General features: G+C 28.4%; 4 protein-coding genes across 4 annotated transcripts in view; 2 read left to right on the forward strand and 2 right to left on the reverse strand.

The window, feature by feature from the left end:
• LOC100168720 (methylcrotonoyl-CoA carboxylase beta chain, mitochondrial) overlaps positions 1-3,017 on the reverse strand; it is a 3,752-nt gene extending 735 nt beyond the window's left edge. The window contains exons 1-9 of the mRNA XM_001946660.5: positions 2,919-3,017; positions 2,665-2,834; positions 2,156-2,406; positions 1,854-2,094; positions 1,617-1,795; positions 1,161-1,365; positions 945-1,094; positions 623-689; positions 372-528 (exon numbers count right to left, since the gene is read on the reverse strand). Of these exons, the coding sequence (XP_001946695.2) occupies positions 372-528; positions 623-689; positions 945-1,094; positions 1,161-1,365; positions 1,617-1,795; positions 1,854-2,094; positions 2,156-2,406; positions 2,665-2,787 (1,373 nt within the window). The 5' untranslated portion in view covers positions 2,788-2,834; positions 2,919-3,017. The remainder of the gene's footprint in view (positions 1-371; positions 529-622; positions 690-944; positions 1,095-1,160; positions 1,366-1,616; positions 1,796-1,853; positions 2,095-2,155; positions 2,407-2,664; positions 2,835-2,918) is intronic.
• Positions 3,018-5,002: 1,985 nt separating this feature from the next.
• Positions 5,003-9,437, forward strand: LOC100167388 (meiotic nuclear division protein 1 homolog). Its single transcript, XM_001948981.5, has 5 exons — positions 5,003-5,140; positions 8,291-8,393; positions 8,585-8,721; positions 8,815-9,067; positions 9,170-9,437. The coding sequence occupies exons 2-5, from the start codon at positions 8,304-8,306 to the stop codon at positions 9,305-9,307; spliced, it is 618 nt and encodes a 205-aa protein (XP_001949016.2). The 5' UTR covers positions 5,003-5,140; positions 8,291-8,303; the 3' UTR covers positions 9,308-9,437.
• Positions 5,681-6,523, forward strand: LOC100163297 (optic atrophy 3 protein homolog). The gene has a single exon (NM_001162690.2). It carries the CDS (start codon positions 5,784-5,786, stop codon positions 6,420-6,422), a length of 639 nt encoding a protein of 212 aa, NP_001156162.1. The 5' UTR covers positions 5,681-5,783; the 3' UTR covers positions 6,423-6,523.
• Znhit1 (zinc finger, HIT-type containing 1) lies at positions 7,375-9,704 on the reverse strand. The gene is made up of 3 exons (NM_001162738.2): positions 9,364-9,704; positions 7,770-8,235; positions 7,375-7,686 (listed from the first exon to the last, which is right to left on the reverse strand). The coding sequence occupies exons 2-3, from the start codon at positions 8,018-8,020 to the stop codon at positions 7,458-7,460; spliced, it is 480 nt and encodes a 159-aa protein (NP_001156210.1). The 5' UTR covers positions 8,021-8,235; positions 9,364-9,704; the 3' UTR covers positions 7,375-7,457.
• Between the last annotated feature and the right edge of the window lie 829 nt (positions 9,705-10,533).

Genomic DNA, 10,533 nt, shown 5'->3' on the forward strand with positions numbered 1-10,533 from the left:
GAAACATGTTAGAAACTATAATCGATGAGTCAACGCAGCAGCAACTGTACATGGTAGACGTTAAGTTTAATTTAATTTTGTTGATTAATATGTATTAATATTTATTATATCAATGTAATAAATTACAGTATTGACTAATTATTTTAATTTGTATAATACAATTTACTTACTTCATATTAATGATAATATTAAATTGTGTATACAATTTTGATCGAGGGACTGGAATTGAGTAATAAGTTGTAAATAAATTTGCAAGTGAAACGAGGGATTTTGACATTTTGTAGAAAGTTTGTAACTTTCCTGATTAGTTTTGCACCCCCTGAATTTTAGCGAAATTACGCCTATGAACTTAACATTTTTGTATTACCTACCCGTATGCTCGTCCACACATTCCATAATTTCCAGCTCCATAAGATCCACCAATCACTACAGTAATTTTAGGAACAGATGCACAGGACACAGCTGTAACCATTTTAGCACCATTTTTAGCAATACCACCAGCTTCCGCATCTTTTCCAACCATAAAACCTGGTAAATCATTTAAAATTGTCAATAAACATTTTGATATTAATAACCATTAAGTTGTACATAATAAATTTAAAGTATCTATTATTTAACATACCAGTAATGTTTTGTAAAAATAGCAATGGAATATTTCGCTGACAACATAATTCAATAAAATGTGTACCCTGTAGAGAAATTTAATTTTGAATAAATATTATTATTTAATAAGAATCTAATAATTATGATGCAAGTGTTTACTTGAAGGGTGTTGACAGATGAATTCCCCCCCCCAAATTAAAAATAATATAAATTGTATTAAATAGGTAGATGAAAAAAAGATGTAAAAAAAACTCCCTCCTTTCCAATCACTACAACAATGAACACTGGTCAAATATGCCATCTTGTTATAATATATTAAAAACTGAAAATAATTTTCATACCTTTAACGCAGACTCGGAAAATAACACCCCATTGTTACCAATTATTCCAATAGGGTAACCACATAATTTAGCGAATCCAGTTACCAATGTTTCTCCATAATTTTTTTTAAATTCAGAAAACACAGACCCATCTACTATTCTCGAAATAACCTAAAATAATTAATGATTATGGGATCATTGAAAAAAATTATTATTATTATTATTATTATTTATTACCTCTCTGACGTCATAGTTCTTTTTTAAATTGTCTCCAACAATTCCGTATAATTCTTCATCAGGATATAACGGTGGCTCAGGCACATCAAGATTATTTTTTATATCTCGTTTATTGTTATTATTATTTAAATTTGCAATAATTGTTTTGGTAATATGAAGTGCATGATAATCATCATTAGCGTAGTGATCAGAAACTCCAGAAACACTAATATAAAACAATTTTCAATAGAATATTTTTTAAAAAAAACTCGAAAAGTATTAAAAATGACTTAGAATTTAGAATTGATTCAATGATGTAATATTATTTATACTTTATGGTCATCTATAAAAAATTTTCAAATATATCCAGTTTATTGATCAATCTCTAAAACCACTACAACAATATTTTATGTACTGCGTGTGTACTTAGAGTAACATTATCATATTATAAATTTTGTTTACATATAATATTCTTACGAGCAGTGAAGTTTGGCACCACCTAGATCTTCTGAAGACACTATTTCACCAGTTGCAGCTTTCACTAAAGGAGGACCAGCAAGAAAAATTGTTCCAGTCTTTTTGACAATTACGCTTTCATCAGCCATGGCAGGTAAATAAGCTGCGCCTGCAGTACAACTTCCCATCACTACGGCTATCTGAAATATTCTTGTGATTTTAAAACTCTAATATAATTCTATAATTTAAATATCTAACTTGTGTTATATTTTTTGAAGACATGATGGCTTCATTAAAAAATATTCTTCCAAAATGTTCTCTATCAGGAAAAATTTCAGCTTGTTTTTTTAAGTAACCACCACCAGAGTCCACCAAATAAATGCAAGGCAAATTATTTTCACTGGCTATTTCCTGGGCTCTTAAATGTTTTTTTACTGTGATAGGAAAGTAAGATCCGCCTTTAACTGTAGCGTCGTTGGCGATGATCATGCATTCTTTTCTATCAACAGTGAATTTATTAATAATGAATTAAATAACTTAATATTTAAAAAAAATTGTACCTGGAAATACGTCCTATTCCCGTAATTATTCCACCGCACGGTACAGATTCTTTATAAAGATCATGTCCAGCCAATTGCGACAATTCTAAAAATGGTGAACCTGAATCTAATAGATAATCTATACGATCACGTACTTGTAGTTTTCCTTTGGACGTGTGCCTTAACTTATCTTTTGAATCGCCACCAGAAACTGCATTACTTACAGCCTTTTTCAAATTGTGCACCAAAATTTCCATTGCTGTTCGATTTTCCTACAATCAAGAACCAAAATTAAAATTGCTAATCAAACGTAAGCTGCAATTGGAAATGTAGGAGCTCTAAATATATAAAATTACATGATTAAGGTTTTTGAATTTAAGTCAACTATAAGTAATACCTAATATTTTATACCAATTAATACCATAGTATACTCTTAAGATTCAAGTATGACTTGACATAGTTCTCGTAACTTGTTTGCTCTTTAACTATTATGACACGAACAAAAATCGTAAATCTATGAATATATTAACCTGATATTCTTTTGAATTAACATCGATATTGGATTCCAGTACAGATCCATTTGAGAAATGTGATGAACATTGACAACTACGGAAGATGACATATCTCCTCAGTATTTTTGTACTACTCAACATTTTTATTGAAATACTCTTGTAATTTATTTTTTATGAAATCTTTAAATCTGTAACAGTTTGTAAATTATTATAAAATATATATATTTTATTTTATAGATAATACTAATATTAACTATTGGGTCAACAAATACCTATAAAAAATATGCAAAACCTTTTCCCAACAGCACATAGTTAACGACTATACACTGTTGTCTGTCTATAACAGGATGGAATCAATAAAAAACTCTGACGTTTTAAATCGAACAAAGTACACACATAAGATAAGATAAAACGTTTAGAGTTCAATAGACCACCAACAAAATAGTGTATGTAAGTAGGTATATAAACAATAATATAATTTAAAATATTTACCCACTTATAATATAAATAACATATGAAAAGAATAAAATGTTTAGTTAGTACTATAATTTTATAGGCACTACATTTATATACCCAACCTAAAGGCAAATTATTAGTTCTAATAACCATATAGTAGTACCTATTGTATACCTGAAGTTAAAATGTCCTCGTTTTGCTTCACATTACTAAGCTATATAATAAATCAAATATCAAACTATATTATTTATATTTTAAACTTCTTTCTATTAATTTGATTTCAATTCCAATATAAGCAATTTTTCGCAGAGACAAAGAAATGCAAGTAAAACTATAAAATTGGTTTAGCCTTTACTGTGAAGCTCTTTTCTATGACTACCACAACAGAACCTCCTGAATATTGGTTTGCTCCTCTAAAGAAGTGAATTATGCTTATAGAGGCCTTGGTTCAGTGTAACAAATTGTTTGAACAATTTTAAATGATTACTTATAAATTATTTTAAGAATTAAATTATTTCAAATTTCTAAGACATGTGAATCTGAAATTATAAAAAATATTTGCAATTATACCAACAGTAAAGCCGTAAAGGGGTTATTTATAATGAGTAATGACTGAAATATTAAATGGGGAGACAATAATTGAAGTTAGTGAAGGTATTTCCAAAAGAATTGTAGGCCAAACTCATATTGTTATAAAGTGTTTATGTCCAATGTTAGAAAAATATATATATGTTATATGTATATGTTATATATTATTGTACTTATTTGTAGTTCTGAAATGTCATTAACTATATATATTTTAGCAGATATAATATAAAATATTCCTTTTTTTAATGTTTAAAACATTTTGTTTTTTAACGCTTTTTAAGACAACAGTTGTTATGAATAATTGTATTAATTTATATTAATATAGTAAATTAAGTATAATTTTTAACCAACAATTAGGCTAATATTTAGCTTTTATGTGCCTACCTAGTATACAGTGGTAAAAGTGGGGTGCACAAGGGACTCAGTCTCCCAATCTCTCACGGTGGTTAAAAAGCGTCCTCTTTAACAAATTAGTATTGACATTATTTAGGGTTAAGTGGGTATTGAGTATGTTTACACAATCACTGTTTATACATTACATATACATTAGACATTATGAATAAAATTATATATGGAATGCTTAAAACTATATGGAGACAGTAGTCCCCCCGGAGTTTGTTCCCACTTTAAGCCCGGCTAGTATATAAGTCTATACAATTTGATTGTAGGTATAGCTTTATAGGTGGTAATAGAATATTAGGATATTAATATATATTAGTAGTATATTAGGTATCATAATGTTTAATATCTTACCAACTATTTCTACAAATTTATGTAACTCAAATACTAAATCAATGTTCAATACAAATTACAATATACAACACAGTGAACACACCACTGAGTACCGTGCAGGCATGGATCGTGACACACAAAATACTGAATACTGAAACTACATGTATAATGAATAAGTATCATGAACTACATTTAAATTACTACCACCACTAATATATAAAACAATGCAATATAGTTATAGCATTGATTATAGAATACATTTATTTTTAATTTGTATTTGTAATTTTGTACACTAAATTATTTTACATAATATCAACTATCAGGTATTATTATTTATTTTTTACTCTATATTTTAACACTCTATAGCCTATAGAAGTTTCATAAGTCATAATAATCATAGAAAATAGAAATCATTGACTAATAAATTACAATATTTCTGATTAATTTGATAATTTGGCTGTTTGATTATAAAATATTTTGAAATTAAATTACTGATATGCTATCATAGTTGTAGATTATCAATAAATTGTACTGTCAGAATTTCGATTTTGGCGCGTAATATTATCTTTATGTGATTCCCAACTCAAGTAATTACTATTCATTCATTTCTATTATAATTTCTATTGTAATTGTTTAGTATTCGAAAATCTGTATTGTATTCAGTTAATGATTTAGATTAAATAGCTCATTGAAAAATAGCTGAAGGTTAGAAGACAATGTAAGTACCAATTTAAATTTAAACAAGAACATACATATTTCAAGACGATTGTATAAGTACCTAAACAATATTAATTGTTCTGTGATTAAACCCATAGTCATCATAGGTTTTATTTTTAACTCATATAATATGAATTAACAATTAAATGACCTTACGTCTAATGTCTATACACATTATACAACTATATGAATTTTTAAATTATTATTATTTTATATAAAAGTATTTTAAGTATTGATCAGTGTAGTATTATACTAAAGGTAGGTCCTGAAATTTGTATTAAGTAACTGTATGTCTACTATGAACAGTTATGACATAACATCAAGGTGGATTGATATCAATCCACCTTGCATAACATAATAAAAGTAGTAATAGTATTTACTATTATTTAATATTTTAATTGTGATACGTGATTGTGTCTTTACAACATTTTGACAGCTGCATTTTCTTTCTCGACTTCGACTTGCCTTCATATTACTGATAACAAACTTCACTTATCAGTCAGATATCATTTTTTATTTTTATTCAAAAAAAACAATGTCAGTTTGATTCTATGTTTCTATGTTTAACCTTTTAATTTTCGCATTATAAATTTATGTCTTTGAACGAAATTTCATATAAAAATATTGAGAAGTTTTAATCAACTATGGTAGCACTCGGTGCTTTTCCGGCCGCCAAGCTTGGCGCTTTACTATTGCGCCAAGTAAGTAAACCGATTGCTAATTTTGTTAAAGAACGAGCGAAACAATCTCCGGTATTTCGATCGTATGTATGCATGCCACCTGCTCAATTTTACAATTGGTGTGAAGTTAAAATGAAGATGTATTTCATGAATCTTGGTACTGCAGGAAAGGTTAAACCTTTGAGTGAAACTATGGCCATCGAACTTGGATCAAATTTACTAGGTGAAGGTATTATATTTGTTGTCGCTGCTGCATTATTATTGTTGGAATATAATAGGCAAGTACGTAAAGAACAAGCCAAAGAAGAAGTACGTTTACAAGAACAAGAAGATTTAATCAGTACCATAAGGGATTTGGATTTAATGACTGAACAACACACTGCTGAGTTAAGACGTCTTACATACCTGGTCGATGATTTAATATCTAAAGTTAACAGTAAATCATATCCTGGACCTGATATCTCAGAGACACCGACAAGTAGTAACAAAGTCGATACCAAACGACAAGAACCCGAACTGAATAAACAAATTTCTAATGATATTAACGAAAATGTATTATTTAAAAGCATTAAAATGTTAATTCAATCATTACAACAAGTTTGACTTAATTAGGTGTTTTCTTCTTGTAGAATCATATTTTTCACATTTTGTTAATAATTAAAGGGACTAATAAATTCATAATAAAGTTACTATTGTATTAGCAACTATGTTAAGATAATTTTGGCCTAGTACTGTGAAATCTTAAATTTATAAATATGATTATGATCGACAATATTTAAATGTGTTGTATATTTATTTTTAAAATGCTGTTTTAGATCTAAATAATAATAAGAGCTTGTACATATTTTCAAAATATTGTTCACCTGTCTGATTATAGAATTATTTTAACTGTGAAATACTAAAAAGGAATTTTTAGTTAAAAACGGATAAATTAATAATTTGTTACAGGTAACAGGTTCCAAGTTCCATTAATTGTTGATTATCATTTGTTTCTGTAGATTTAAAAATAAAATTTTCATGCAATGTTATAGATACAAATTAATTAAATTGAATACCTACATTTTATTCATAATTTAATATTTTTATTAAACAACGGTACAAGTTATAATTTATTAAAGGTAAATAGTAAATATAATTGTTTAATTACAGTCAGGAGGTATAACTTATAAATAATATTCTATTAGAATATAAATTTCAAGCAGAATTAAAATGTTGATGAGTACTCATTTTTCTAAATCTTACCACAGTGGCACAGTCCACAACGACCACAACCTAAACATCCTCAAGTGTTTCATTTTCATTTGCTATAAAACCAAATAGTTGACATTACATGTCAAAAATATAATTGCATATTATCCACATCAAAAGTTTTACAAACTTAAAATAATGATTATATAACTATTTAGTTTTTGAGCTTAATTGGATCAGTAATTCATACATTTTAATCATAGAAGATCCTATCATTAAACCTGGAGTGTTATTTGAAAAATAAGATGTGTAAAAAAATAGTTTCTATATATACCTTAAATATATAAAAAAAAATATTGACAAATTAAAATTAATTAAGTATATGAGTATAATTAAGATGATAAAAAATAAAAAAACATGAGAAATCATATTATTTACAATGTCACAAATTTATACAGCCCATTTAAGACATCGTGTGGCTTGGTGTGTACCTAAACACGAAATACAACAATATCGTGCACCACATGTTGTACATGTGTATGAACTTCTGAATCCACAGACTGCACAAAATATTCTGCGTGGAAAATTTGATGAGGGTGCTTCTATTGTATTATAGTTGGGTGGGTCACGGTTGATAAATTGATCAGCTTCGATTAATTGTTCAAATGTCCTTCGAAATCTAATTAAAAATTAAATAAAGTTTGAAAAATTACATAATTTATAATATAATTAATACATAGAATAGAATATTTAGATCATTACTTTTGTTTGTAATATTCAGCACTCTTTTCTTTTTTACGTCTCCCTCCTTTAGCCTCAATAGTGTCTAAAAATTTAGGGGCTTTTTTGTTCAAAACAATGTCAGCATGTGGATCTTGTTGATAGTTGTCCATTTCTAAACTCTCAAGAGCCCGACGTGCCCTACGATTTCTGGTTGCTGTATCAAGGACCTTTTTTTTATCTGCATCTTTTAACCTTCCCGATTCCCTACCCATTCCTACTTTTGAAGACATTTTTAACTATAAGATAAAATATATAAGAAGCAAAATGGTTTTAATTTTGAGTGAAAGTAAGTTGGTCCATTAATTCATCAACACGATCTTCTAATGTGTCCAAAACATCAGTTGACACAAATAAATGTTCTTCGTCCAATTCTTGTAGAATGAATTTTTTTCCAAGAGCGTTAGTTTGATCCAATTGTAATAAAAACTGTTTCATCGACTGATCACTTTAATCAAACATGGTTAAGTTAATAATAAGTATATTATGCCATTATGTTCTAGAATTCCAACAAATATGTCTAAAAGAAAACAAGTCAGTGCAGAGGAAAAACGTACCAGGATGTTAGATTTATTTCATGAAAAAAAAGATTTTTACCAGCTCAAAGTAATAACACATTTTAATTTTGATTAATTACAGCAGATTTTTGATAACTCAATATGAACCAAAATTTTGTATTGTTTATGTGATTAATATTGTCATATATATAATAACAGGAACAGACATTTATTTTTAGTTATGGGTATTCTACTTCATTATTAATTTTATATTTAAATACATATGTTTTAATCAATTAGGAATTAGAAAAAATTGCACCAAAAGAAAAACAAATTATAGTACAATCAGTAAAAGATGTCATTCAAAACTTGGTAGATGACGGATTAGTTGATACTGATAAAATAGGAACGTCTGTGTATTTTTGGTCTTTTCCAAGGTAGCTACTTCTATTGACTATTATTATAGTTAAGATAGTATTTTCTAGGTAAGTACCTGCATATCAAATATTTGAACTATTTTCATTTTTTAGCAAAGCAAAAATTGCTAAGAAAAATGTATTGGATAATGCTAAAACAAAATTGGACGAGTATCAAAAAAAGCTCGACAAGAACTTAGAAATTATCAAAAAAGAAAAATTAAGAAAAGAGATAACAGATGAAAGACAAGCACTCTTAAACAAACTCAAGGCACTCAATGAAGAAAAATCACGTTTAGAAAGCGAACTAAAGAAATATGAAGATTCCAATCCAGTCGAGTATGAGCGTATGAAGAAAAGCATAGAAGTACGTAAATGGTCAATGTCAGATTACCATTATATGGTATAATATTGGATAATTGAGGATATTTATCTGATCTTGTATTCATACGTTATAACTTATTTTTAGGTGGCCAAGGAAGCGGGAAACCGTTGGACGGATAATGTTTTTTCAGTGAAGTCGTGGTGCAAGAAGAAGTTTTTCTTGGAAGACAGCGTTATTGACAAACAGTTTGGAATTCCAGGAGACTTGGACTATATAGAATGAAAGATAACGTGCACAACAGACCATGTATCTTGTTTGTATATTACATTACTACTTACCATGTAATTAATGTTCCCTTGGAGACGTGAACCATGTTTTTCCAATTTTTCAAATATAAACCGTAAAATGCCTATTAATTTGTCTTTCTTTCCTTACTAATAAATCCCAACTTTCTATAAAATACTTTGGTTCTACATAGACGGACAGATAGTACCTAAATATTGTAGTCTAGAACTCTTAAGTCCAGAATACCGAATAACAAAGTTAACTATTAGCTAGTAGTTGAGATTAACAGTAAATTGCGCGTATCACCGGGATCGGGGACGAACCATAGGATAATATTATAGATTACATGATATTATTTTGTGCGTTCTGTCCATGCTCGTAATCGTGACAAAATGTTTTGTCATGCCCGTAATATCACAGAACACAGAACGTACTTCGTTTATCAACGCGTTGGGCGATTATTGTACCATTATCCTGTGATTGTACGGTCTGATGTTGGTCACGGAACGTAAAATCAGACAACGTTCATACAATATTGTTTCAATCATGACAACATAATATTTAAGATAGATCTATTTTGTTAAGATTTCATTATTTCAATCATGAATTATTATAACACTAAACAAACATACTTCTACACTATTGCATTATATAGAAATCTGTGTTGTAACAGTATTCGTGGTTTCAATACTTCCAATTTCCATCACATACAGTTCTCTATGTACTTCTATTTAGAATTTTGTAACAGGTTCTATGATTTCTATGGTTCTCAAGGTTCTCTCATGGAGATTTTGGGGGTGGTTTTTATGTTGCAAATTGGATCTAGTTGATGCTTTGAGCCTTTGGAGGATAAAGAAACCAGAAGAATAAAAAGAAAATGGTAAAACGGGAATTTTAATACATAAGTAACAAGTTTTAAACAAAATATAATTTGTTTTTTTTGTCGTAATTCAAAAATGAATTCGTTGTGACTAAACAAGTTAAATATGATTTATAATTATTTAAATTTATCTATAAGCATAAAGCAGTTTACAAGTTAAGAGGACGCCACACCCGCATTTGTTGTCTCCGTCTTACAAACGAGTAACATAGCAAATTTACGCTCAGCAGTTCACGTTTTATGCCGTTAGCTTAACAATTAGAGTGAATCGACCTATTATGAAACTTGATGGTAAGAATATTATCTGTGTTTTGTTGGAACTTTTATTACAATAATTCAGTTT

Source organism: Acyrthosiphon pisum, chromosome A1 (assembly GCF_005508785.2).
Source record: "Acyrthosiphon pisum isolate AL4f chromosome A1, pea_aphid_22Mar2018_4r6ur, whole genome shotgun sequence".
NCBI classification, from domain to species: domain Eukaryota; kingdom Metazoa; phylum Arthropoda; class Insecta; order Hemiptera; family Aphididae; genus Acyrthosiphon; species Acyrthosiphon pisum.

What these genes read in the sequence shown, in the direction of transcription:
- Znhit1 (NM_001162738.2), bottom strand. Translation starts at nt 8,020, where the DNA reads ATGTCTTCAAAAGTAGGAATGGGTAGGGAATCGGGAAGGTTAAAAGAT. An exon ending in GCTGAATATTACAAACAAAA is followed by an intron (nt 7,687 to 7,769) that starts GTAATGATCTAA and finishes ATTTTTAATTAG; the next exon opens with ATTTCGAAGGACATTTGAAC.
- LOC100167388 (XM_001948981.5), top strand. Translation starts at nt 8,304, where the DNA reads ATGTCTAAAAGAAAACAAGTCAGTGCAGAGGAAAAACGTACCAGGATG. An exon ending in AAGATTTTTACCAGCTCAAA is followed by an intron (nt 8,394 to 8,584) that starts GTAATAACACAT and finishes TTAATCAATTAG; the next exon opens with GAATTAGAAAAAATTGCACC. An exon ending in GTATGAAGAAAAGCATAGAA is followed by an intron (nt 9,068 to 9,169) that starts GTACGTAAATGG and finishes ACTTATTTTTAG; the next exon opens with GTGGCCAAGGAAGCGGGAAA.
- LOC100163297 (NM_001162690.2), top strand. Translation starts at nt 5,784, where the DNA reads ATGGTAGCACTCGGTGCTTTTCCGGCCGCCAAGCTTGGCGCTTTACTA.